General features: G+C 42.2%; 1 protein-coding gene across 1 annotated transcript in view; it reads right to left on the reverse strand.

The window, feature by feature from the left end:
* Positions 1-6,865: 6,865 nt before the first annotated feature.
* The window catches only part of Btbd7 (BTB domain containing 7), a 59,995-nt gene continuing 40,368 nt past the window's right edge, over positions 6,866-26,492 (reverse strand). Inside the window, exons 7-11 of the mRNA XM_010609213.3 lie at positions 21,927-22,070; positions 19,822-20,011; positions 16,172-16,350; positions 14,361-14,810; positions 6,866-12,771 (exon numbers count right to left, since the gene is read on the reverse strand). Of these exons, the coding sequence (XP_010607515.1) occupies positions 11,956-12,771; positions 14,361-14,810; positions 16,172-16,350; positions 19,822-20,011; positions 21,927-22,070 (1,779 nt within the window). The 3' untranslated portion in view covers positions 6,866-11,955. The remainder of the gene's footprint in view (positions 12,772-14,360; positions 14,811-16,171; positions 16,351-19,821; positions 20,012-21,926; positions 22,071-26,492) is intronic.

Genomic DNA, 26,492 nt, shown 5'->3' on the forward strand with positions numbered 1-26,492 from the left:
AGAGGACAAGGGTGACTGTGGCAGTGTGGCAGGTGGCAGCAGGGCATGGTGGGGGTGGCGACGCATGCGAGGGAAGCTAGGGAAGGGGTCACCACCGCCCTGTCACCTGTTAGCAGGAGGAAGCCCTTGGCCCCAGGCAGAGCCCGGGCTCCACAGGCCCCTTTGTACTGTGGCAGCAGAGCCCACCCCCACCCCCAGGCTGCAAGTGGGCAGCAGTGGGCAGCAAGGGGCGGAGTTGGAGACCAAAGTCGCTCCACTGAGAGCAGGAGGGAGGGAGTGGAAGTTGTTCCTACGTGGTGAGGACACCATGACTCCCTGGCCCTCACCCCAACCCTGAGACAAGGACAGTGCAGTGATGAAAACTCCCCCTGTGAGGCTGGACGGGCTCCTCCCAGGTCCCACTGTCTGATAGCTTTTGGGCTTCAGTTTCCTCATCTGCCCGACTGGAATATTTCTGCCCTCACAGGGTTGTAGGAATCAGGTGCCGCAAATGTGCCTGCTGAGGATTACTCATTCCCGCTTGTCAGGTGAGGAAATTGAGCCTCAAGGAGCAGCTAATTAAGCCAGATGGGGTGCAGCCCAAGTCTCTTAAGTGTAATCAATCTGGGGAGGGATTTTGTTTGCTTTGTTTTCTTGTTATTGTGATACTAGAAATTGAATGCCAGGGCTTGTGCAAACTAGGCAAGTGGTCTACCATTGAGCCATATCTCCAGCCCACCCCTCTTTTTTATTTTTTTAATTTTTTAATTTTATTTTTTTGGTACCGGGGATTGAACTTGGGTCCTTGCGCTTGCAAGGCAGGCCACCAAACTGCTGAGCTAAATCCCCCGCCCTCTTTTTTATTTTTTAGTACAAGGTCTCAGTTGCCCAGGCTGGCCTTGAATTTGGGATCCTCCCGTCTCAGCCTCCTGAGTAGCTGGGACTACAGATAGGCATGTACTACTTACTCTACTCAGGCGGTGAGATTTTTTTGTAGAGGCTGAACTGGTGAAATAATCAGGGTGAAAGTATTTTGAAAATGAAAACATTTTACACCAAGTGGAGAGGAGGCACACAATAAGCATTTTAAAATGACAGGGTCCCTTTTCAATCCTCTCCTGTCCTTGGTGGCAGTTTTCATCATAATCATCACCAGAATGTTTGTCAATGCTGGATAACACGCTGGTTAAATTCCAGTCATGTTCACCCAGCTTCGCATGTATTAGGGTTCACTAAAGGAACAGAATTAATATTTTAAAATATTATATATATGATATATAAAGGATTTACCAGGTAGACTTATGACAGCCGCCTGCAGAATGGGGGTGGAAAGTGTAAGACAGTTGTCTGTGTGCTGGGTCCAGTAAAGTCCAAAACCTGCAGCCTGGTGTGAGTCCGCGCAGGAAAGCCAACGGGTCTGTGCCGGAAGCCTGAAGGAACTGCAGGACTTCCAGAGACAATGTCAAAGCCCAGAACACGTCTGAAGAAAATGGGCAGACTTTCCCTTTTTATTCTGAGACTGAGCAGCAGGGTGAGGCAGGCCCCAAGGCTGCAAGTCTATCCGTCGGTGCCGCCCACATCTGGGGTGGGGCTCCCCTCCTCGGTTTGCTGCCTATGATCCCTGTCGATCATCTGCAAGACACCCAGCTCTTTACCAATCTGCTACGCGGTTCTTAGCAAGTCAAACTGACATCGCAGTTAATGGTCAGCCTTGTGCGCACTCAGACGGCAGCAGTGCAGGTTCTACGTCCACGACTAGGTTCCCGGCAGAGGAGGGGAAGTGGCCCAAGGAAGGAATGCTTGTGAGAAGTACTGATGTTCCTGTTCATGAAGACCTAGGCCAGGAAGGACTCCTGCTGGCATCCTAAGGGTCTTGAAGACTCAGTAAGCCCGTAAATTGGGGCCCGTCCCACAACATCAGATGCCTGGCAGGTTCCACCAGCTATTACTAGACAGGGTCCAAAGAAGTCCCCAAGGGAGGAGATGGGGACCTCAACTTACCCCAACCACAGCGTAGATTGTAGGTTTGCTGACTTCATCACAGAAAAAGAAATTTCAAAATGCATCAGTGAGGGGCATAAAGAGCTTTTGTTTTTTGAGACAGGGTCTTGCATAGCCCAGGCTGGCCTTGAACTTGTGGCGATCCTCCTGCCTTAGCCTCCCAAATGCTGGGATTACAGGCATGTGCCACTACACTCAGCTAAAGAGGTTTATGAGGCAGAGTCAAAGTATACACTCAGAACAGAGAGGGGCATCATGGTCAGGGGAGCTCTCCTGCCTCGATGGCCAGGGAGGACACTGTCCCAGTCCACGGGGATGCAAGAGGGAGGGGCAGACAGCTGCTGGCCAAGCTCCCCCCACCTCCAGCCACCAGGGGAAGAATGAATCAGGCCCTTCTCCCCTGTGTCAAGGGGATTGCACAGGAGTCAGTGGGAGAGGCAGCGTGGCAGGCTCAACTGATTGCCACACTGCAAAGGGCACAGCCCTTGCTGCCCCAAGGAATGATGAGAGGAAGCCCTTGGGTCACCACACCTGGACTAACAGGGACCCCTCAGAGGTTTGGGTGAGTCTGTCAGAACCCAGAGAAGTGGGAAACACAATTGCTTCTTTTTAGCTCAGTCCAAAGGTGGGAGGTAATTATGGTACACCTAATAGAAGATTCCAGAAAAGGGGGAAGTCTATGTAGCTGGGGAGTAGCTGGCAGAGGAGTTCCCGGAGGAATGGGAAGGGCGCCAGGTGCCTCTGCATCCTGCAGCAACTCCTGCAGGCAGGAGCCCCCTCGGAGTGGGAATGAGAAGACCTGTGTTCAGGGTGACTTGAGGGTCATAAGACAAATACATGAGGCCCATAACTACTGCTCAGTAAGTGAACCAACACCATCTCCACATTAAGGATGAGGAAGTGGAGGGTTGGGTGCTTTGCCCAGGCGCTATGGCTATTGCAGGGCAGAGTCAAGACCCTTGACTGGGCAAGGCTTCCTCCCACAGGCTTCCCTGCAGTAGCTCCTCACTCCCAAGCCCTGCCACAATCCGGCGGTGGTCACTGTTACCCAGACACCCAAGTGCACAGCTGCCGGCTCCGCAATGCCTAGAGATGATTACGATGGGCTCAAATCTAAGGCCCTGTGAGAGCAGGGTGCTCAGATCCAGGTCAGGCATCTCACTCCTGATGGGTGGGGAGGCGCAAGAATGGGGCATGGCTGTGCGGAACTGGAGAGACAAAAAAACAGGGGCCCATGGGTGAGAGGTTCACGGAGCCCGGTGGTCCCAAAGCTGAAGTCAAGCCTGTGTGAGGCCCATAAAAATCCCAACCACATGATCAGTGTTGTGTATAGAGCTGGGTTTGGAGCTAGCACAGTTAGCACAAGGCTAGCAGGTGGCAGGGAGGGCAGAGCCATACAACTCTCATTCTGTCTGCCAAAGAGAAACCCCTAAACATGGATGGGCAGAGCCAATCAGAAGTGAGTCCAGGCCGGAAGGAGCCAGGACCTTGGGAGTCCTTAGGGAATTGGCAACCTAGATAGGGTGACCAAGAAAGGGACAGAGGCCCCTGCCTGAGAAACGGCCCATGATCTCACTTCACTTGTTTTTGTGTTTATAGGCAGGGGATGGTAGAGACTGCAAACTGTAGCCGAGGCACTTGGTAGGTGTCCCCAGAGGATTCTAAAACAAGCTGGGGCGATGAACGAGTGTGAGTTTTCTCATAAGGACACTACCGCCCAGCCTCCTCCCACATCCCACAGCCACCTCCTTACACCTCTCTGGTTTTCTCTCCACTGCTAAACCACTTACAAAAGTCATCTACATAGAACTCAGACTTCTGCCTGCCACATCACCAACCCCACTCACTTTCCCCCATGTGGCCAGCCCAAAATGTCCTGGGGGCCTGGCCCTGCCAAACCTGAGCAGCTGCCACAAACTGCTCCTTTAAATTGAAGTAATACACATGTCATTTAAAAATTGAACCAGGGGCTGCGGGTGTAGCTCAGTGGTACAGCAAGCGCTTAGCATGCTCACAGCCCTGGGTTCCATCAACAGCAGCAAAAAGCAAAAACAAAAAACCCAGTACAAAAAGAATACAGTTAGAAACCCTCCCACCCAGCTTGCCAATGCCCTGCTCCAGAGGCAGTCCTATAAATCTTCTTGTAGATTCTTGCAAAAGTGTTTTTTCCCCTCTTCTCCACAAATGGCACCTATGTGCAGTCTTGTGTACTTTACCTGTTTCTCTTTATTTTGCAGATCATAGTCCCTCCTGTTGAACAGTCTGGGCTTGGCTATGAGAACCACTTTGCTAGTTTTCCTTCTGCCTGCGCGGCTACCCTGGGGCAGCAATGCGCACCAGCAGGCCTGGGAAGGCTAGCGTTCCTCCAGATCCATCGCCTCAGTTCACCCCTCACCTTCCTTCTAGCACATCCCCGAATCACACCTCCTCCCAAGGCTTCATGCAGCACCCACATGTACAGGCCCCTCCCCTGAGCTCCCGGAGCACAGCACAGCCACTTGCCATTTGAAGGCTGGCTGCTTGATGGACATTTCCAAGCTGACATGATCATTATTAAATTCATCTTGCTTCTGGTTGGACTGCACCCTGCAGTCTCCAGGGCGTGAGGTACTGTGCCCTAGTTGTTGGCTATTTGCAGTTTTCCCTGGACTGCTCTTGATTGGCATCCAGAGTCCACTTCTGCTTCTCTTCAATCTGTGTCTTGCTCATTGGCCAGAGTGATTTGGAACATTCAAATCTAATCACACCCCTGCTGAAAACCATGTAGTAGTTGCTATGTTACCATTAGTGCCAATCTCAAAATCCCTAGCTGCCCTGCCAGGGCTGCTGAGTTGGATCCACAGCCATCTCACCCCACTGAGCCTTCAGGGTACTCAGCTTTACTGCCTTGGGTTCTGCTCTCCCTGGACCGTTTCCCTCCTTGCTGCTGTCCCGACTTTTCCTTCTGCACCTTCTCTCCCCTACCAAGCGTTGAGGGCTGTGACCCTGACTGTCCTATTCAGTTCTGCTGCCTCTGTCCCAAGTAATGGATGGAATATCTCGGGAGCAAATAAATGTCATGCTTTACCCACTACCACTGCTGCATGCCCAGTTCCTCCTGCTCCTGCCACCCAACTTGCTGGTGTGTGGGACATTACTGTGGTTTGGAATTTGAGTTCTGCCAATTTACTAGCTGTGTGACCTGGGACAAGTTACCCAGGATCTCTGTATTTTGGTTTTTCTCTTGTAAAATGGCATGAGTAACACCACTTAAATCACAGAGGATTATAGGAAAGTTTGTATAATTCATTGAAGGGTTAAATGAAAATATATTAATTGCAGTCTCCTCCATTCATTCACTTGAGGGCCAGTCAGTTCTTCCCTCAGTCCTGATGCTGCTCTGGACTGGGTTTTTTTAAAAACCCATTTTTCAGTCAATTGAAAAGGTGTCCAGTTTTGTCTTCTGCTCCATGTTCCAGATCCTGGGACATGTGGACTCCAGATCTCATGTACTGAGGAGAGGTAAGGCCAAAGTGGTGAGGGAAGCCAGCTGCAACCATTTCAGGATGACCCACAAGTACAGAAATGTCAGTTTACTCCTTCGATTTTCATTTTTAGTTCCCCTTCCCTGCTCTGGAGTTGAGGATCAAACTGTGGGTCTTGTGCAAGTCAGGTAAGTACAGTATCACTGAACTATAGCCCAGCTTTCTTGGTCAAATATTTAGGAAACTTACCTACAAAAACTTTTGATCTGGGTATTCCACAGTTATCCCTAAAATGGGTACAAAACAGAGACTTGTCTAGTGAGGCATGAAGCGGAAATGCTTGGAAGGAACTTGTCAGAGAAATGATTAAAACAAAAACTTTAAATAAATGCTATTTTATAGCAACTTTAAAAATGGAAATTAGAACTTTTTTTCCATGTTTTTCTTGCCCCCACTCTATGCTCTGGATAAGAATTCCATTTCCCTTTTTAAAAAGTATCAAACCTGAATGAGACTGCTGGGTGTGGTGGTGCACACCTATAATCCCAGCACTCAGGAGGCTGAGTCAGGAGGATCGCTGAGAGTTTGAGACCATCCTGGGTTTGAGTTCCAGGTCAGTCTCAACTACACAGTGAGACCCTGTCTCAAAAAACAAACCAAACCAAACCCTGAATGAGACTGAATTTGAATGAGAAAAGCTGCTGAGGGCCCTGCATTGCAGGACACGCTGGATCTCCCTGCTGCCCAAGGTTCCAGGTGTCTGGTATACGTGGGAGGAATGAAGTCCTCTGGAGGCCCTAGCCCAAGTAACTCTTTTGCTCAAATTTGTAAAGTACAATGTCTCAAAAATGTCCCAGGGAAATAATAGGAAGAACTTGATGATTCAGAATGTGTTATTTCTAAGAAAATCATAAATAATAATGTCTCTGAATAACTGAAATCTTAGAAACAGTGAGCGGATCATCCTGGAAAGCCTCCTGATTCTACCCTTAAGGGCTACAAAGCATGTCCATAAATGAAGACTGTACACTACATTACTAAAACAGACTGTATCCAACTCGGCAGGTTCTATACAAGCCATTTATTTGAAATGCCAACTATATGTAGGATAAAGTCAGTGTTACATGCTTATCAGTAACAGTAGAAAAATAGAACCAGTGAAAACCTCTGTACAACTGTAATGGTACTCAAAAGAGAAATGTATCGTTTTACAATGCTTCACACAGACGAATTCAAGTTTGGAGGTACCTAAATAAAAATACTATATATTTCTTTAAAAAACACTATGTACAATTGAAGCGTAAACAAGTTTTACAAAGTACTGGTTATGCAGGTTGTAGAAAACACTTGCATAGGACATGAAATCAGTTTTAAGAAAAATTTCTGAGCCTTTAGCATTGAAGGCACTTAACTTTATACCAGTAACAGCACAACCACAAGAAACGCAGTGGTGTAGAAGGTCCCACATCTCTCAGGTACAGATGTGGCACATACACAGCAAGTGGAGTTCAGGAACCTTCAGCTTTTAGTCATCCCACCCAAGAGGACGACTCCACACGGCCTGCCCAGGGAACCTACGTACACGGCCATGGGCAGGTACCCAAGGAAGCTTCCAGACAGAACCCACATAAACTCACAAACACCAGAGGCTATTTTCAAGACACAATTCCAAGTAACTTTCTGTGAAAACAGCCACACATTATAATATTCAGAATATGAAAGATTGATACACAGTATGAAGATTTTCTAAAGAAAAAAAATCAAAAGGCTTGCCCAGATAATAACTACGACAGCTATTGCAATTGATAGGACAAAAAGATAACATTTCATAAAACATTCATACAAGTGTTAATGGAAAACAGTAATACCTTCCAGCGGTGTACACAGTTAACTCTTTCAGTAAGATTATCTGTAATGAGGTCTGAAAGTAAACTACACAGCAGACAAAGTGAACCACTGCAGAACCGGGAATAGCACCCATCACTGCAGCTTTAATAGTGACTATGAGAGCTGAAGGTCACTGAACACTTGAATTCAAAGAAGCATTTCCTTTTGAATTCAGTCCAAAGATAAGAAGAATGCCTTTTAATTGTAAAACAGCTATCTTACAAGTATTTCATTAGACATGTTTTTCCCTAAAAGGCAAATCCAACATTGTGAAACTATCTATCTGTGACTCCACGCCCCTCATGTTAGAACTAGGTGGTGCAGTCAGCCAACCGGTTACCCTTCCTTCTCCTGACCAAGCAGTCTTAGCAGTGGCTACGGTGTTGGCCCATCCTGCCAAGAGCATCCAAGAACAGCAGGAGGGGTCTGTTAGCAGTCCTCTCCACCCTTCTCAGTCTTCCCACAACTGTATGACGTACTACTGGGAATCACATTTCATATCACTGGACAGAGGACTTCCAAATGAACAGGGAATCTGTGCCCCGAGGCCTGTTCCTGGGATCAAAGCCAGAGATGACCTACAGAGCAATATTGTTATTTGTGCCCTTGCTCCTGCTTATCACTTTGAAAGCCACAGCAGAACCCCCTTGAGCAAATAAGAAAATGGTTTAATGCTTTGTTTGCTGCTGTCAGGCTGGGTGTAACCCCACCAGCAGCAGACACATACATGTTTGGGCCCAAGGCTGGATGTGAATATACTTCAAAGTCTTCTTAAACTTGGGGATCAACACTGTACAACCCACCAGCCATGTCTTCCTCTCTCAGGTTAAGTTGATGGCAACCTTATATATGACTATGAAAGCATTTACTGATGGTCTCTCTCATGCGAGCTTCCTACCTCGTGCTGGACAGGAAATAAAGAAATTCTTAGAGATCAAAGCTGACTTGGTAGAGAAACATGACCCAAGCATGTTCTTGTACCTTAAGGCCTTAAAGCTAGGACATGATTAATTGCACCAATTAATTTTCCACATCTCTGCAAAGTAGCAAGTATGGGTAAAAGTGGACCCAATATTTAGGGATTATAAATCAACAAAAGAACAAGTGTCAAGGATTCCTGAATGTGATATTGATACTGCCCTGGCAAGGAAAATATTAGATGCAAGGGATCCTGAAGGGCTGAGAACAGCACTGGAGCCTGGCATCCTCAGGTCCAGGAGCCACACAACAGACTGACTGACTTATCTCAGCCCCAGGACACTAATAACCGGCCAGTCTTTAGGGAAAAAGAAAAGAAAAGCTCTCTCTTGCACGTTAGTTACTGGGGAAGCTACATCCTCCTTCCCCCTTCCCCCTGAGCAGCATCAGCTTTGTTCAAATGTTCAAGATTGTGCCTGCTGCGAGAACCTGAACCACCAATCAAAAGAAAACTCAATAAAGGATGACAAGTATTAGTAAAAAAACAAAACAAAAACCCCAACCAGATTGAGGAAGTAAAAAGAATTTCATAGTTTTAGAAAAAGATAAATATGAAAAACTCTGCAAAAACCCTCAGAAGCTAGGTTATTAAAATGACAGGCTAGCTCAGGCCCAGGAACGTGTGCCGGGAAATAAAGCAAGGGGGCATACGAGAATGGGTGTGCGGATGATTCTGACCTTTCATGCTGTTACTGTTTCCCTCGGGAGCACTGGGTGACCTTAAACTTAAAATATTTTTCAAAATCACAAAACTAAAACAATTATATAAGGAAAGGACCAACAGCATCTTTCAGAAATCTAACTCTTCTCCTCTGCACTAGCACTTGACTGGTGGCTCTCTAACCTCAACACACAGCAGGCAGTGGAAGTGGTGATTGTCCAAGTGGCCTGATTGTCCATGGCCTCAAAAGGAGATCTGGTATTTTTGTGATTTGGTTCTCATTAAATTTCTATACCAAGTGAAGTGCCAATTCCCGTGTCCTAAGTTTCATATTATACATATTTTTTTTCTGAGAGCAACCTTATTCAGACTTCACATTTATCTTAGTACAGCACTGAAAAAGATTTAATAGATGGGTTCAAAAGCTAGAGGCACATAGCTATTCAACCTACCCTATTAACCATACTTCACAAGGTACATTAAAAGTCCACCAACACCTAACACATATAAAAATCACATCTGTTTACCTTCTGCAAGTCACATTAATCCACAATCCCACAGATTAAAGCAAGACTTCCCTCTATACACATAGTTTTGCTGGGTAAACTGTTATGAAAAGCAAATTTCATAAATTAAATAATACTATGAACAACGACCACTAATTTTTACAATTACATTTTGAGTATATAAAAAATATTTAATGAAGTTTCAAAAAATGTGTGGGATATCACTGGTACCCCCCCGGCAAAAAAAGGCTGGGGATTTAGCTCAGTGGTTCTGCCGCCTGCCTTGCAAGCGCAAGGACCCAAGTTTGATCTCGGGTACCAAAAAAAAAAAAAACCCTAAAACCAAAAAATGTGTGGGATCAACAACACTGGTCTAATATGTAGGGGAAAATAGTAAAAAAGAAATAGGTCAGAAATGAGAAAGCCTTTTCAACACCCAAATTAGGTCCACTCATTCTTATCATGTCTGATTAACACAGAAAAGTCCGATTCATGAATTCTAAAACAATTCATGTTCACACATGTATATAACCACACAGTAAGGAATATCAGAGAATTAACTTTTGTTTCTGAAGAAGAAGACTGGACTTCAAAACATCCCATTATCTACTAGAAGAGCTAAAATTCAAAAATGAGGACAGAGTCCTGTGTTTTTCCGTCTAAAAAAGGAGCCATAAAGGCGATATATGAGCTGACCTCACAGCCAATGAGTGGAGCTCAGAATACATCACCAAGGTCAATGAATGCACCAGTAGCAGCTAACTAGTCAGGCAGCAGAACAAGTGGCGGCAGTCGGCCGGGGTACACAGATAGACCGACAGGTTTTCCATCTTTGAGATTATCTACTATTAGGATTTTTAAAAATGTCAGATTATTCCTGAGTGTATATCCACAGGGTAAAGTAGGAAAAGACCGTAAGAGAAACTACAGTTTTGGGAGAAATCAGAGTTGTTGACACCCAATAGAAATCTATTTACTTCAAAGTGCATGTAATTCATTTATATGGTAGCTTGTAAAGGCTCCCTAGCCCTGCATAGTTTTAGAGTGTGAGTGACTCATAGTGATATATATATCTGTGAAATATATATATCTTGAAAAGAGGTTTCCAAATATCCTTCCTACGAGGGAATGTTTAGGAAGTCTCTTTTCTTCTAAGTGCTATGGTTCTATGTGTTTGTAAAAATACAAAGTGAATGCTCAAATAATATTTAAGTGATTTAAAAACTCAAATACTAACATATTTACATAGGAGAGTAAGAAAAAAACAGTCCTTAGCTCACACATTGCCCTTCCAAGGGAGAGGATCAGAAAGATCCCATGTGCTCAGTGGTTCAGTAAAGGCCAAACCAGCGTCCCTAATGAAGTTCAAGTAGGACATGTAGTGTTCAACTGAAAACAAATTTCTTTTTCTTTTTTGTTTTTTGGTGAAAAAGCATTATGTATTATATACAACTATTATAGGACACCAAAATTGAGACATCCTTTGAAAAATATTTAAAAGGAAACATATGCTTACAAATACCAAATAACAATCCATAAGACTGAAGCCCTTTTGTCTTTTTTTTTTTTTTTTTCCCATAGAAAGCAATACAACTGAAGGCAGCAGGCAGTCATTTCACCCAAGGCAGCTGAGAGTCACACTTAGCGCCAGAAAACCTGAAGGATTTCTGCTGCTTTCTCATCCAAGGGATCCAATTTCCTTAGAACCTCATCAGCTGAGCAAATCCACAATATTCTAATCTGTACAACCAGAATCTGCACGGGTCCTGACAGTGTCCACACTGTGAACAAAGCAACAGCCTTAGCTTGGGCACCAAAGGCTTTTCTGCTTCCTGTTCTAACTGACGTGAAAACTTCAGGACCTGGAATGGACCCACTGGGGGAATGAAGACCAGCTCCTAAGACTTATTAAAGAATAACATTAGACTTATGGAGAATGAGCAGGAAGATTTCTGAACCTAAACAATTACTGAAAAGAGAGGAGCATTTTGATGTGCTGTTCTTTGGAGTTTCTATAATTAAAAAATAAACACAGAACTATTTCATAAGAAAATACATCTTAGTGTGCAATCCAATGCACATGGAAATTAGTAGATGAAAGGTAAAATGCAAAAAAGTATGAAAATACACTCTTTTAAATGTGGCAATAAAGTTGGACATACTGATATAAAATCAATACAGATAAAATAAATGTACAAGTGCAAAAAATTTCCATCATTTATAAAGAGGGGGAAAAAAAAGTGCCAGCTTGCTTGCTCTTTAAAATGGTTCCCTACATAATCGTTCAAACATAAAACAGACATATGCAGCATTCAAAATAACCCTCTTAGCATGCCATGTGTAATAAACATATATATACACACAAAAACCAGAATAAAATAATGTGAAAATGAGCTGGCATCAATAAACTGGTAAGTTGTTGGGTTACATCATAAATGGACGTTTCACATCTCAGGCACAGACGACTTGGAGGCTGCTCTCAGAGGGCAGGCTTTTTGTAGAGGAAGTCTGGCTTGCTCGGAGACCTCCTTCCTCTGCTGATGGAATCTTCCCTTTCCAGATCTGTGCTTCTCTGAGCCCCACAGCTCAGGGACTCACTGTCAGCCAGTCTTCTACTGGATCGCTCTTCTGGAGCTTCGGAGCTACATGCAGAATGTGAAGGTCTGGTAGGAGTCAGCCCAAAAGTCAAGTCAGTTTCTACTCCGGTTCGTCCCCTGACATGGGCTGGACCGCTACCAGCATTTTCTGGGGCTGCTACAGGAAAGTCTGACCGTGGGGGTGGTTGCTCAACGACATCCAGACGAATGAACTCACTCTTCTGTCTATGTGGATGCCCATCAGAGGAAAGTGGATATTCTCTCCTCACTTCTTCCTGTTTTTTAGGAGAGGGCTGACTAGGTAGACAGGCTGACTTTAAGCCACTTGGTGATGCCTTATTGTGGCTATACAAATCGGGACCAAAATATCCACCTCGTGAAGGGGAAGGCGTGCGTCTGCCAGGAGCAGGAGTAGAAGGTCTGCAAGCAGCATTTGAGAAGTCATAGAAATCTGGGTATTCCTGCTGACTTTCTCTAGCATCTGTTTTTTGCTCTAGTGTATGTTTTTTCCGAGAAGTATGTGTATGTCTCTGTGGAACACACGAGAGATGCTGGGGAGGCCCTGTTCCTGCTTCAGAAACTGGCTGGCTTATCTCTGTGTCTACAGCAAGTTCTGGAAGCCTCCTGTCCTTCAGTGACAGTGTGGAAACCCCCATGGCGATATCTGGCATCAGGTCATTCAGCACAGGCTGTGTACACTGAGACACAAACAAAGGGGAGGGTTAAAGAGAAAGGGAAGGAAAAGGGAAAAAAGGCCCAACAATTCCTCCTGGTCACTGATTTTGTTTCCTGATAGCTTAATTTAAGAATTTTTAAAATACAGAAAATTATAAAGCAGAAAAATCTCCCAACTTGCCCTACAGAGATAATCAGTTAACATTATGAATTTTTTACTTCATCTTTTTCAATTTTCACAAAATTTAGTGCACATATAATCCTGTCACTAAATCGAAATTACTGCATCATGTTCCACTATTAACTATTCTTCTACTATTAGGTTATTTCTTTTTTCTTGAGACAACATCTTACCATATAGTTCATGGTTGGCCTTGAACTTGCAATGTAGCCCAGGCTGGCCCTGAACTCTGGATCCTCCTGCCTCAGCCTGTAGAGTGCTAGCATTACAGGTGTATGCCACTACACCCACTTTTCAATTTTTTATTATAATCAAGACTACAAAGAAAGTACTAATCAATTACCTTAAAGGGAGTTTAGGGGTCAGGCGGAGCAGGGAGAGCTTGAAAGGGACAAGAATGTGAGAAAGGATCTAGTATGACCCACATATATACTAACCCATCACTCTAGGCCCTCCCTTTTTTTGGTATCGGGGATCAAACTCGGGACCTTGAGCTTGCAAGGCAGGTGGAACCACTGAGTAAATCCCGGCCCTTCAAGACCTTTTTTTTTATTTATTTGATTTTTTTGTGACAGGGTCTCACTATGTAGTTGAGACTGACTTGGAAACTCACTATGCAGCCCAGGCTGGTCTCAACTCACAGGGATCCTCCTGCCTCAGCCTCCCAAGTGCTGGGATTATAGGTGTGCACCACCATGCCCCAACTCCAAGCCCTTTTTTACTGAAGCTTCTCTGAACACATGCATTTTTCATTTTTCTCTCTATTCAGTGCTGTTGACAGCACATGAAAGAGTAGGAAGACTTAAAAACCACTGTTTCTCTCAAATGTATTACATAAAGCAGTTCAACCTCTACTGCAGTACAAAAGCAGGTGAAGAATCCTCTCAATTACCACCTACTTGCCCTAGCTCCCAAGGCTCCAAGTTAAACAAGGAGCTGAAAGTGTGCTGGCCAGAGGCAGAGACATGCATGAGAACCAGCTTTCTGCTTGTTTTCTGAGTGGGGAGTCTTTGCCATGTGGGTCCTGATGGTATGCCTGGCTCTAAGTAATTTCTCTTCCTTGTCCCACCAAAACATCTGGTAAAACAGAAGTCAGGGACAGATTCTAGACATGTGCTTGATCACATTAGGACACCAGCATGTCCATTTGTCCTGCTCCGTCACTATACTACACTACTCCTAACACTGGCAACTAAGTTAAGGATGACACTCGCTGTCCTTATCTTGTACCTCCAGTCTCTGGGCTCCTGCCCTTTCCCAGAGGCTGACACTAGCTTTCTTCTCTCTCTCTGCATACTACTCTGCTGCATTTGTTGAGCCTGTATAACACTTCGAGCCCTGCTCAGTCCCAGTGGGTCTCAGGGGGCCAAGGGAACAGCTTCTAACATCCCATTCCTTTCATCTGGATAAGTGACTTGGGTGTTAACTTACCATTTGTTTCTCAGAGGCCACTGCTACTGAGGCGGCAGCAGCTGCAGCAGTGGGGATTGTCTGTCTCCCCGGTCCTGTGGTGGTGCTCGCACAATCAGGCGGCGCTGCTTTAACACCTGGCAAATAGACTGGGGGAGGGCCAGCTTTGGGTGCTGTTCTGGAGTGAAACAGTGAATGATTACAGGGGTAAGAAAATGAACGTGAAGGGTGCTGACTGGGAGGTCTTTGTTTCCAGCCTGCTTTGAGTTGGTTATGGATTGGGGTGGCTGGAGGGTGATATGGAGGGGGTGGTGGGGGCAAGGGTGGATGGAAGGCCACAAAAGAGTCCAGGTCTGTAAACATGGTTTCTGCAGTAGGGGTACTGTTAATGCGACATCTTCCAGGCTGTCTCATGGTCAGGAGTGGACTTTCATCCCCAAAACGTTCATCAGGAAAGAATTTGTGAGGGTTCTAAAACAAAGATTAAAAAATAAAGGACATTTATTTGCAGATTTCATAGATGAAAATTTATAGGCTGAGAGAGTTAAGTCAAGTATATAGGAAAACCACCTTTAACAAGAGTATATATTAATAGAATTTTCTAAAGCAGAAGCCCAGGGGGGAAAATCACCTTAATAATGGTACGAAGAACAGAGTGCAGGCTAGGAAGCTTACAGCTATCTAGGAGTGCTCCGCACCCAACTAATCCAGCAAATAGGTCATTCATCTCTTGCAAGATTAAGTAAGTACTTTAGGGATAGAAACCACAGGGGATTTGAACAGCCTGGTGGCCATGCCTATGATCCTAGCACTCGGGAGGCTGAGACAGGAGGATTGCTGTGAGTTCGAGACCAGCCTGGGCTACATAGTGAGTTCCAGGTCAGTCTCAACTACATAGTGAGACCCTGTCTCAAAAAAACCAACCAACCAAACAAACAAACAAAACAAACCCCGAAGAAACAAAAAACCAAGAACCTTAAAATAGCCTGCTGTAGGGGCTGGGGTTCTGCTGCCTGACTTGCAAGCACAAGGTCCCGAGTTCGATACCCGGTACCAAAAAAAAAAAAAAAACTTGCTGCCTTGTCTAAGACCACAGTGCCATATTTACCCTTTGACAGGATCAAGGCTGATGAAGTGTGAAGTCAGAGGCAAGAAGGTGAAGTTAAATTTTACTCAACGATCTGATTTAGTGGTTGTGATCCCACTAAATACAATCTTATCCTAACTGCAAAACCAGTGGATTGCCCTTGTATATGATAATTACTAGAGACGAGTTTTTTCTCCGCTAGGATTTTAAGCACTCACACCATGATTCTTAGGTGTGAGTTTGAACCTTTATGCAAAGAATTTGTTTTGAGGGAAAAGAGAGGTGTACATATTGAAGACCTGTAAATACCATACTAAGTACAGTAACCACAAATGCCAGTGACCAAACCAGTATTTGTGTGGTCAGAATTTTCTACTTCCTGTGCCACTTCTACTGGGATGGAACCTTGCAGCAGTCACCATCTAGATGCTTGTTATGGATCAGAAACATAGCTGCTTTACGTACAGCACCTCCTATCTTCACCATTAATTTTACAGGCAAGGAACCTGACGCTGAGTGATGAAGCACCTTTATCCAAGTTAACCCACTACTAAGCAGAAGAATCACTGTGTGCTCAGTCCATCCCACCCTGCTGCCTCTTCCCAGGAGGAACTTGCAGGCTACCAGGCAGCGAAAGAGCATGTACAGAGAAGCAGCAGCAGCCTAAGGCTTCTGGGCTTGTCTACCATACCACCTGGCTGATGGCCAGGCAACCCTCTTTAAATAGTTTAATGCCATGTTCTACCTGCAAGAGCTCTGCAGCAGCATCTGCGAGCCCAAACTCCCTCAGCACTCGAATCTGGATCTCATAGCTGACAGTGGCACCTTCCCCACAGTTCAGCGCATAGGCTCTCTGCACCTGCTCGGTTTGTCGTAGTTCCTGCAGGCGTCTGACCATGTCCTTCATGATGAGGAGACGAGGAACTAGAAGGAGAAAGACAGGATGCAGGAAAAAGTCCTGAGCTACACAAAAGAACACTCAGTGAGCATAACCCAAAAAAATGATGTGTGTTTTTTTTTTGGTACCAGGGATTGAACTCAGGACCTTGAGCTTGCCAGGCAGGTGATGGTACCACTGAGCTAAATCCCTGGCCCTGGCATGTTTTATATTAGTATCTTCTCATAAATTTTTTAGATGGTAATTTAATTTCCTGGCAGTGTATTAATTTGTATGTCTCTAATTAGTTTTCAAGACTTTTAAAATTTCACTGTGCCCAAAGTCTCTTGATTATACCAAACAAATCCTAGGTTGTATTATTTTCAGTCCACAGCTCAAATAGAATTTTATTTGCTTGTATTTGCTTCCCAATTGCAAGATACTTCCTAAGTCTTTGAAATATATTCATTTTCAGGGCTGAGGATGTAGCTCAGTTGTACAGTGACTATGCAGTAGGTGCAAGACCCTGTCTACTTCTTCAGAAAAGAAATAAAAATAAACAAATAAATAAATACAATCTTTTATTTAAATAATTGAGTCCAGACTATGCACTCAGGGATTGGACTTAGGTATTGGGGTGCATAGAATGAAAGATGCAATCTCTTTTTCTTCTGGTACCAGGAATCGAACTCAGGACCTTGCACTTGCAGAGCAGGTGCACTGCCATTGAGCTAAATTTAATTCTTAAATAAACTAAGAATGTTAAAAGCCTGGGAAGAAGGGGCACACAGCCCAGACTGAGGGCAGAAAGGAAAGGTTTCCTACATGAAGGGAACTCCCTTTTGAGTCTTGAAGAATAAGGGAAAACTTGACAGACAAAGAAATTGGGGTGAAGGAGTTCCAAAAAGGACTAGGTATGTGTAAAACATACAAGCAAGAGACAGCCCAGTACCAGTAGCTGGCTTACCAGCAGAATGTAGGGTTCAATTATGTAAGCCAGAAAGTGTTAAGAGGAGGCTGGAAAGACATGCAGGGACAGACCATGGTTAAAGAATTTAATTGCATCCTGTAGTCACTTGCGCAGGGCAATGGCAGGATGAGAGCAGGGGTATGGTGAGTGCACTGTGACATTATGCAAAGCAGGGGAGGCAAACTGCCTGTGGGTTAAACCAAGGCAGCCACCTACCTTTCTATGGAAAGTTTTATTGGCACACACCCTTACTCATTCATTAGGTATTGTCTATGGCTGTGTGACTGTTAAGTACAGTGGTACCTTGGTTCAAAAACTTAATGTGCTTGATTTTGAAAAAGTCATGTTTGTGTTTGCATGGCAAAGATGGCTGTGGTGGTTTGTTACTCGATGCAGTTTGCAAACAAGAATAAAATTTTGTCAAACGCTTCTGTGTGCACACCAAATTGTTTGCAAACAAAAGTGTTCGTGAACTGAAGTGTGAACTGATGAAGATTATATGGCCCACAGAATCTAAAATGTCTATGATCTGGCCCTTTAAAGAAAAAGTACATCAACCCTAGGGGAAAAAAGCAGAATACCAATTAAGAATCTGAGCTAGGCTGGGGATTTAGCTCAGTGGTTCTACTACCTGCCTCGCAAGTGCAAGGACCCAAGTTCAATCCCTGGTTTTTTAAAAAAAGAATATGAGCTAAAGCTGTTGCCACAGACAGGGCTGGAGAGAGGTGATGAAGTCATAAACAGTTGTGATATAAAATGACTGGAGTGCTGACTGAATATTACTTTTAGGGGAAAGTGGAGCTATGGTTTACTAATTGCTTATTTTGTGCCAGTTAAACTCCTAAGCACTCATGATACTTCATTAAATCCTTACAACCATCCTCGAGGAGACAGTGGCCCCATTTCACAGATGAGGAAATTAATGTTCTGGGGGAGAAAACAGATTGACCAAAGTCATGCAAATAAAGAGGCAGAACCAGGATCCGATCCTATCAATCTTCTCCAATAATCTAGACAGCCTTTCACTAGAGAGGTGGGCAAGGATGCGGGAAGAAGCTAGAAAGACACCAGAATAGGGCCACATCTCATTAGCTAAACTACAAAGACAAGTCTTATTTTCCCGAGCATATGCAATTATGAATGTCTTTGGGTTTTTTCGATTACATTCTAAGGTGAAATTATTATAATTTCAACTACACTAACTTAGGTCTAAGAAACTATTACTGAAACTTTCACAAGTCAGCTAAAGAAGTATTTCTCTTCATTCTGTAATTCAAAGTATAACTTAAATAAAAGACATCAGTCCTAAAAGAAAATGTATGCATTCAATGAAAAGTTCTGCCATCACTGTCTATTATCCTTCACTGAAACAGAAGTGAATGGTGACATTTCCATTGCTACAGTTTGCTGAGTTTTACTTATTTTTACTTTATTCAGTTTTTGGAGACAGGATCTTGCCATGTTGCCCAGTCTTGGTCGCAAACTCCTGGGCCGAAATACTCCTCTCACTTCAGCCACCTGCGTAACAGGAACTATAGGGATGTGCCAGCATGCCCAGCTGCTGGTCTTTATTTCGCAACTGCTAAGGCAATTGGCAAGAGCTAGAAAGTGCTGACCACCAGATTTTTGTTACCTTAGAAATTAACATTAGAGACCACTAATTAAAGCCAATATTAACTGACTGATGCTCAGATGTTTTCTAGAAATGATAGCTGTACCTCAATCTATGGCCAATTCCCCCATAATTGTAAGACACAAGTCTACACTTTGGTAAACTTCACAGAGGACAGCCTGGAAAACTGAGCTTCTAGAGGCCAAGGATTTAGCTCAGTGGTTCTGCTGCCTACCTTGCAAGCACGAGGACCCAAGTTTGATCCCCAGTACAGGAAAAAAAAAAAAGAAAATTGAGCCTCTTGGGAACCAACAGTGATCACATTTTGGGGAGACACTGGCATATTCGAAGATGTAAGTTCATATTACTTTACCAAAGGGTATTATTGTATGTGGAAAATATGCTACAGTAATGAAAAATCTGAATTCCTTTAAACAAGTGGTTCTTAACAGAGGTGATTTTGCCCCATAGGATATATGTGGCAATTTCTAGAAATACAAGCTTCCAAACAGTACTACAAACGTAGGAGTATATGTGTGTGTGTGTGTGTGTGTGTGTGTGTGTGTGTGTGTGTGTGTGTGTGTGCATACACATGTGCTACTGGCATCTATGGAATACAGGCCAGGGTGTCGATGACAACCATCCACTACACACAGGACAGCACCCTACTGCATAGGATTATTCAGCTCTAACAACAGGGCCAGGGATCAGAAATCTTAGGCTCAAATGTAAAATTTATTAATAATTATTTCAATTGTGCATATATATTAAAAATACAAAACAAAAATAATAAATTTAAGTAATCTTTAAGAACAATACATAGAGTATTGAAATGTGGAATTGATGTGTATGTACACACGAGTCCAAATATCAGCAATCACAAAAAAATAAGATTATTCTTTTAAATATACATACCTCATAAAAGGCCTATCTTACCTGGAATTTCATTGGCTACAACTGAAGGAGGGCTTGACTGGTTACTGCTGATCTGCTGGTGGCTGATCATGTGGCAACACTGGGGCACAGCGTTGCCGACCATGTAAAGTGTGTCTGGCACATTGGACATCCTAACCATTCGCAAGCGCACAAGGTCTGTTTGCTCCACCATCATCTCGTCCAGCACTGACTAAAATAGAAATTCAGTATGAATAGAATTGGCCAACCATAAATCATAAATGAAGCAAGATTATGATTTTTACCATATATAAAGGGAATTCATTTATTGTTTATCATTTATGAAGTGTTATTTATTTATTTTCAGTACTGGAAATCAAATTCAGGACCTTGTGCTTGCCAGGAGCTGTGATGCTGAGCCACATTTCTGGCCCTTATGAAGTCTTAAATTAGTGGTGAAAAGAGAAAATACTCCTGCTTCTTTAATTTTTAAAAACATTCTGGAGTATCTTTGTAGATAACAATCACCCTCTGAAAAATCTGCTTTGAAATACAAGTTTTTGAAATTTGAAGGACATAAAAGTATTCAGGAGTAAGTTATACACTAAATTATTGTAAAGAAAATGTATACATGTGCTAAATATCAGATCCAATAAAAATATTCAAAATATTAAAAATTGATATTAAATTTAAGAAACATACTTTTGTTAAATCAGTTTCAAGCACATCTATCTCATCTAACTATAGAATAATCAAAATAAGATACTGGGGGAAATTATTCTCTCAGGGGTGGGCACAGTTATCTGAGGAGAACCACCCAGAGAACCACCTGATAGCTTCCAGATACCCCGTCTGGAGGCAAAGGAAACAAGGCTGGTCTTTGCATTCACCATATCTGACTTCTGTGAAGGCATTAGCTACATTGCGCATTGCACTGATTTCATAGAGACCAGGCCCAACTGTTCTTTTTTCCTGTTTTAGAACTATTAAAAATGTCAACCACCTAATAAAAGGTATATTAATCTAGTCAATAAAACAGATTTTTCACAAATCCTTTATTTTAATACTGGAAATTCTAGAAATTAAAAGAAAAAAATTTAAGTCAACTTGATTCTATGTCATATCACATTATTTTGCCTGTTAAATTTATTTCAGAAAGGTTACTAGTGATTCCTGACTTGAAAGACTGTTAGTTCTTCAAAAGGCCAGCCCAAAGTTCTATGTGTGAATACATCTAGTTAAAAATAACAGAGTATTGCACAGGTGGTGCATGCCTGTGATCCCAGCACTTGCGAGGCAGAGGCAGGAGGACCACTGTGAGGTCAAAACCAGCCTACACTGTGAGTTACATACTGAGTTCAAGGCCAGCCTAAACTACATAATGAGACCCTGTCTCAAAAAACAAAATAAACAAAATAGGGTTTCACTGTCGTTACCTTATTTTTTGGGAGAAATTTTGTTACAGTACACATAATGCTAATTACTTACTAGGCTTGAATTTCTGTCTCAAATTCACTTATTCTAAAACCAAAGCCAATTCCCAAAAGTCAATTATAATAGAACTATAAGAGATTATGTGTTTAGTTTATCAAGACAAAATGAATGCAATTCTTTCAGAACATTTTCCCCATCCACAAGATTGTGACATGCTGACAACTATTTCAGTAACATATTAACAATTTGCAAGGCAACTAATTTACAAGACAATATCATGAGAAAAATGCATTTTAATATGGTCTGTTTTTTTTTTTTTTTTTTTTTTTTGTGGTACTGGGGATCCAACTGAGGACACTCTGCTTGTGAGGCAGGTGTGGCACCACTGAGCTAAATCTCCAGCCTGGTCTAAGTTTTAAACATGTTTGATAATTAAATATTTCAGAAAACTATTCTGTTAAGTAGTCAAATTGGAATTTACTTTCATTTTCCCTCTGTCTGGACATTTAGGCCATTTCAAATATTTAAATAATGCACAATAAACATTTCTGTGCCTTAGTTTTAGACAAGGTCTTGCTGTGCAGTCCAGGATGGCCTCAAACTTGTTGCCATCCTCTTGCCTCAGCCTCCAGAGTGCTGGAATGTGCCACTATGCTGGGCTATATGTATGGTTTGTAAAAAAGTCGTCTAATACCTTCAAGTGGTTTCATTACCTTTGCTTCTTCCACATAGGGGGAGAACAGCCGAGGTCGAACGTATATACCAGCATTTTTTTGCCGTAGCCAGGCATTTGACTTTCCTCCTTCTGTTGTAGGAAGCATATCTGATGGGGGAGTACTAATTAAACCTCTTTTCATCTTAAAAGAACAAAAACAAAACAAAAACTTTTTTTTAATGAACTGAAGGTCCATGTGGAATTACAAGTATTATCAGACAAATATACAAGTCAAAACAAAGTTTACCATTTAATTTTTTTTTTTTTTTGTACTTGGGACCTTCCACTTGTAAGGCAGATGGCACCGCAGAGCTAAATCCCCGGCCCCAAAGTCTACCATTTAAATGAAAACTTAGGAAGGTATATCAAATTAAGAAATACCTCAAATGCTTAAAAATATCAAAAGGATTCAGCTATAAGAAAGTACTATAATTTCTCATTTTTGTGTTTTTAAAAAGAAAAGACATGTCAAATTTTCCCCTTATCTCTGCTCCCAACTCTTATGAAGACAAAATGAGAACATCAACTTGGCCTCTCTTTATAGAGTAAGACACTGGAATCCTCATTTAACAGCCATGTGACCAGGGATATTGTTTCACCTCGGCTTTACCTCATAGCATCCCTTATGGCCCTAAAAGTGGGGCACAGTACAACTAATTGTATAATGTGGCCTTGTTGTTTCCTTAATTGATCCTAGAAAACAAATCAAGTCTCTTAGCTCCAAAATGGTAGTAAAGCTTAAGTAAAGGACAGGGACTGGAGGTGTAGCATAGTGAAATATTTTTCTAAACTAAATACAGGATTCAATTTGGTTTGAATCTCAGGTTTCAAACAAAACTATAATTGAGTTTCTCCAACATTACTTTTATTAAATATGATAGCACCTAATCGATGCACTAGTTAAAAATATTTTTAATAAAAGATAGCATTTTATAGTACTTAAAATATAGAGAAAAGAAACTCAATACACTTATAGCAACTGAGATTATGTTCTTTCCTTCCAGTCAGTTTCAAATGAATTTTTACATAATTGATTACTAGTAGATAAAAATACATATTTTGTTTCCTCCTTTTTAAAAGTTGTATTCCATCATTAGCATTTTCCATGTTGGTATTAGTCTTCTCAGAACAACAAATTGTGCTGTTTATAATCAAACTATGCTTTAATTTCTCCTGTTATTAGAAATTTAAGGTATTGCCAGAGGTAAATGACATTAAACATCTTTGTACATATATGTATACACACATGCACATAAGATACACACACACACACACACACACACACACACAATTCCTAACAATATTTCTCAAAAGAAACATCAAAGGCAAAGTTATTGGGTCAAAGGTGAAGTTATCAGATCAAAGAATAAGAATGCTCTGATGACTCTTGATGATTTTTTTTTGGTGGCTGTTTTCCTCCACATGCTGGGATTACAGGTGTGCATCATCATGCCTGGCTTCTTGATAATGTTTTTAATGTTACCCATCTGGACTGCTGCAATACATGCTACCAGTACACCACTATACTTCCCTATGGGAGAGTAACAGCATTTCAAAGATTAATTACTGAAATGGTAAAAAAAACAAAAAAACCGAAACTTTTTTTTTTTTTTTTGCTTAATTTGGTAAAGGATTACAAGACTGAATATTTTTTACAATCAGATTCCATGAATAGTTGTTTTCCTAGATATTCTGTTTCAACTTAATAGGGATTAAGTTTGGGTGCAATGAAATAATTGTTTAACTTAAATTTCTTCCTTCTTACTAATCAGTTAATTTAGCAGCACACTGATTTGTAACAGCTCATTTATTATATTTAATTCTTATATCAATTAGGACTGGGCTATTTTGTCTTGTCTGTCATACTAGTATTCCAAGTTAGACATTAGTATTTTAAAAGGTTTTACCGCTAGAAAAGTTATCCCTTCTTCATTCTGTATTTTTTGAAGAACTTTAGAACAATGACCTCAATCTAAGCCTGCACCTTAAGAAGCTAGAAAAACAAAAACAAACTCAATCCCATGTTAATAGAAGGTAAGAAATAATAAAGATTAAGGCACAAATAAATGAACTTGACAATAAAAATACAATATAGAAAAAAAAATCAGTAAAGTGAAGGAGTTGGGCTTTTTTAAAAGAAAAAAATCAACAAAACTTCACATAGACTAAGAAAAGAGAACACTCAAATTTTTCAAAACAATCGAAGAATACAAAGTCTTCTCAAATTATTTCAAGAAATCAAAGAGGAAAGAATACTTCCAAATTCATTCTATGAGGCCAGCATGATCCTAATACCAAAACTGGACAGACATAACAAAATAAAAAGGAAAACTACTAATATCCCTGATAAACACAAATATAAAAATCTAGCAAGAAAATATTAGCAAATAATTCAAAATCACACCAAAAAGATCTCCACCAAGATTAAGCAGGATTTATCCCAGGAATACAAAGATGGTTCAATCAATAAATGTGACATACCACACTAACATAACAAAGGACACAAAATCATTTTTGTAAATGTAGCAAATCATATGGTCATTTTTATAGATGCAGATGAAACATCTGACAAAATTCAATATCCTTTCATGATAAAACCTCAACCACTAGGTATAGAAGGAACATATTCCAACACAGTAAAGGCCATATATTATGAACCCATAGCTAAAACCCTACTCAAAAGTTGAAAGCTTTGGAATAACACAAGGATGTTTATCCTTGCCACTTCTATTCAGCATAGCACTACTCAAGTCCTAGCCACAGAAATTAGGCAAGGGAAAAAACAAAAGGCATGCAAGCTGGAAACGAAGAAGTACAACTCTCCCTATCTGCAGATGACATGATCTTATTTTCAGATGACATAACCCCCCCCCAGTACTGGGGATTGAACTCAGGTCCTTGCGCTTGCAAGGCATGCACTGAAGCCACTGAGCTAAATCCCCGGCCTAGATGATATAACCTTATACACAGAAAACCAAAAAAAATCTGTTAGCTCTAACAAATTCACCAAATAGGACACAAAAAATCAGTATCATCCCTATGTACTGATAATGAGCTATAGGAAAAAGTAAAGAAACACTCCCATTTACAATAGCTACAAAAAATAAAATACTGAGGAATAAATTTAACAAAGGAGGTGATCTCTACTCTGAAACACTAAAACACTAAAGAAATACTAAAACACCAAAGACATTTAAAAAGATACAAATAAACGGAAAGATATCCTGTGTTCATAGATTGGAAGAATAAATATTAAAAGTGTGTACGGCTAAGGATTTAGCTCAGTGGCATGGTGCCTGCTTTGTAAGTGCAAGGTCCTGAGTTTGATCCCTGGTACGGGGTGTGTGTATTTGTGTCTGTTCCACATTGCTCAAAGCTATCTAAAGAGTCAATGCAGAGAGACACGCCTGCTCCCAACCCAGCCGCCATCACTCAAGTGCTGGGAGGTAGCCTGGGCCCTGATCCACCGCGGGAAGGAGAGCCATGCCTGCTCCCGACCCAGCCGCCATTGCTCAAGCGCCGCGAAGGTAGCCTGGGCCCCAATCCACCGCAGGAAGGAGAGCCACGCCTGCTCCCGACCCAGCCACCATCACTCAAGTGCCGGGAAGGTAGCAGCACAGGCGCCCCTGAACCCCCATAAGTCACCCTCCCCGCACTCTCAGACCTCCTAACTGTGCTAGTCTTTGGACCCACTCTGCAGAGGCAGAGGTGGTCATCAAGGGTATTTTTCTGAGTTCCCAACTTTGAACATCTTTAAAGAAAGGGCGTGGGAAACCTGCAATAGAATGGTGTGGAGTACAACCATCCAGAAGGTTGGGGAACTCAATCTGGGCCTTGCAGCCTGAGGTCAGTCAGCATCATGGGGTTCAGCCATCAACTAACTGAGACCAGGGGATTTGCATCCTCGCTCTGTCTAAGCCATTAAATGGTAAATACACTATAATGAAATTTTGTTCACTGCAGACATGTTCTGGACTGCTTCTTGATTTCAATTTAATTCAAATGATTTAAGGGTGATAGACTAGTGACTACCACAGGTGGTCAGTGTCCAAGTTGTGCTTGATCTTAATGTGTTGCTGATTGTATCAGTTGGGATAAAGCATTGCGGATGATTTGATGAGCTGTTTCTCTGATGTTATGAAGATGAGAATGTCTGTGGTCATTAGAGACACAGAAGCTAGGGCGCAACTATATCAGGAAGATTTGGGTGATAACCCAGAGATTAAACCAAGGACAGTCCGACAACAAAAATAAAAATGAGAAAACACGTAAGCAAGACACAAGAACAGACTTCCAGTTCACCAGTGGCAAACACGAGGGCAAATGAGGATGAAAAGGCCGATAGTGAACCACCAGGACACCCTGCACTCAAAGCACAGGAAGTAACAAAACAGATCAATCAGGCTCTAGAAAAATTCAAAACAGAACTAATTTCCCAGATAACCATAGAAATAGTGAGAAAAATGGAAGTCGTGATTTAGAGACTCTAGAGCAGAAACTGACAAAAAAATAGATGAGCTCAAGACCATGATAGGAGCCATGAAGGCCCAGCATAAAAAAGAAA

Source organism: Fukomys damarensis, unplaced genomic scaffold (assembly GCF_012274545.1).
Source record: "Fukomys damarensis isolate Sample0158 unplaced genomic scaffold, DMR_v1.0_HiC HiC_scaffold_21, whole genome shotgun sequence".
Lineage (NCBI taxonomy): Eukaryota > Metazoa > Chordata > Mammalia > Rodentia > Bathyergidae > Fukomys > Fukomys damarensis.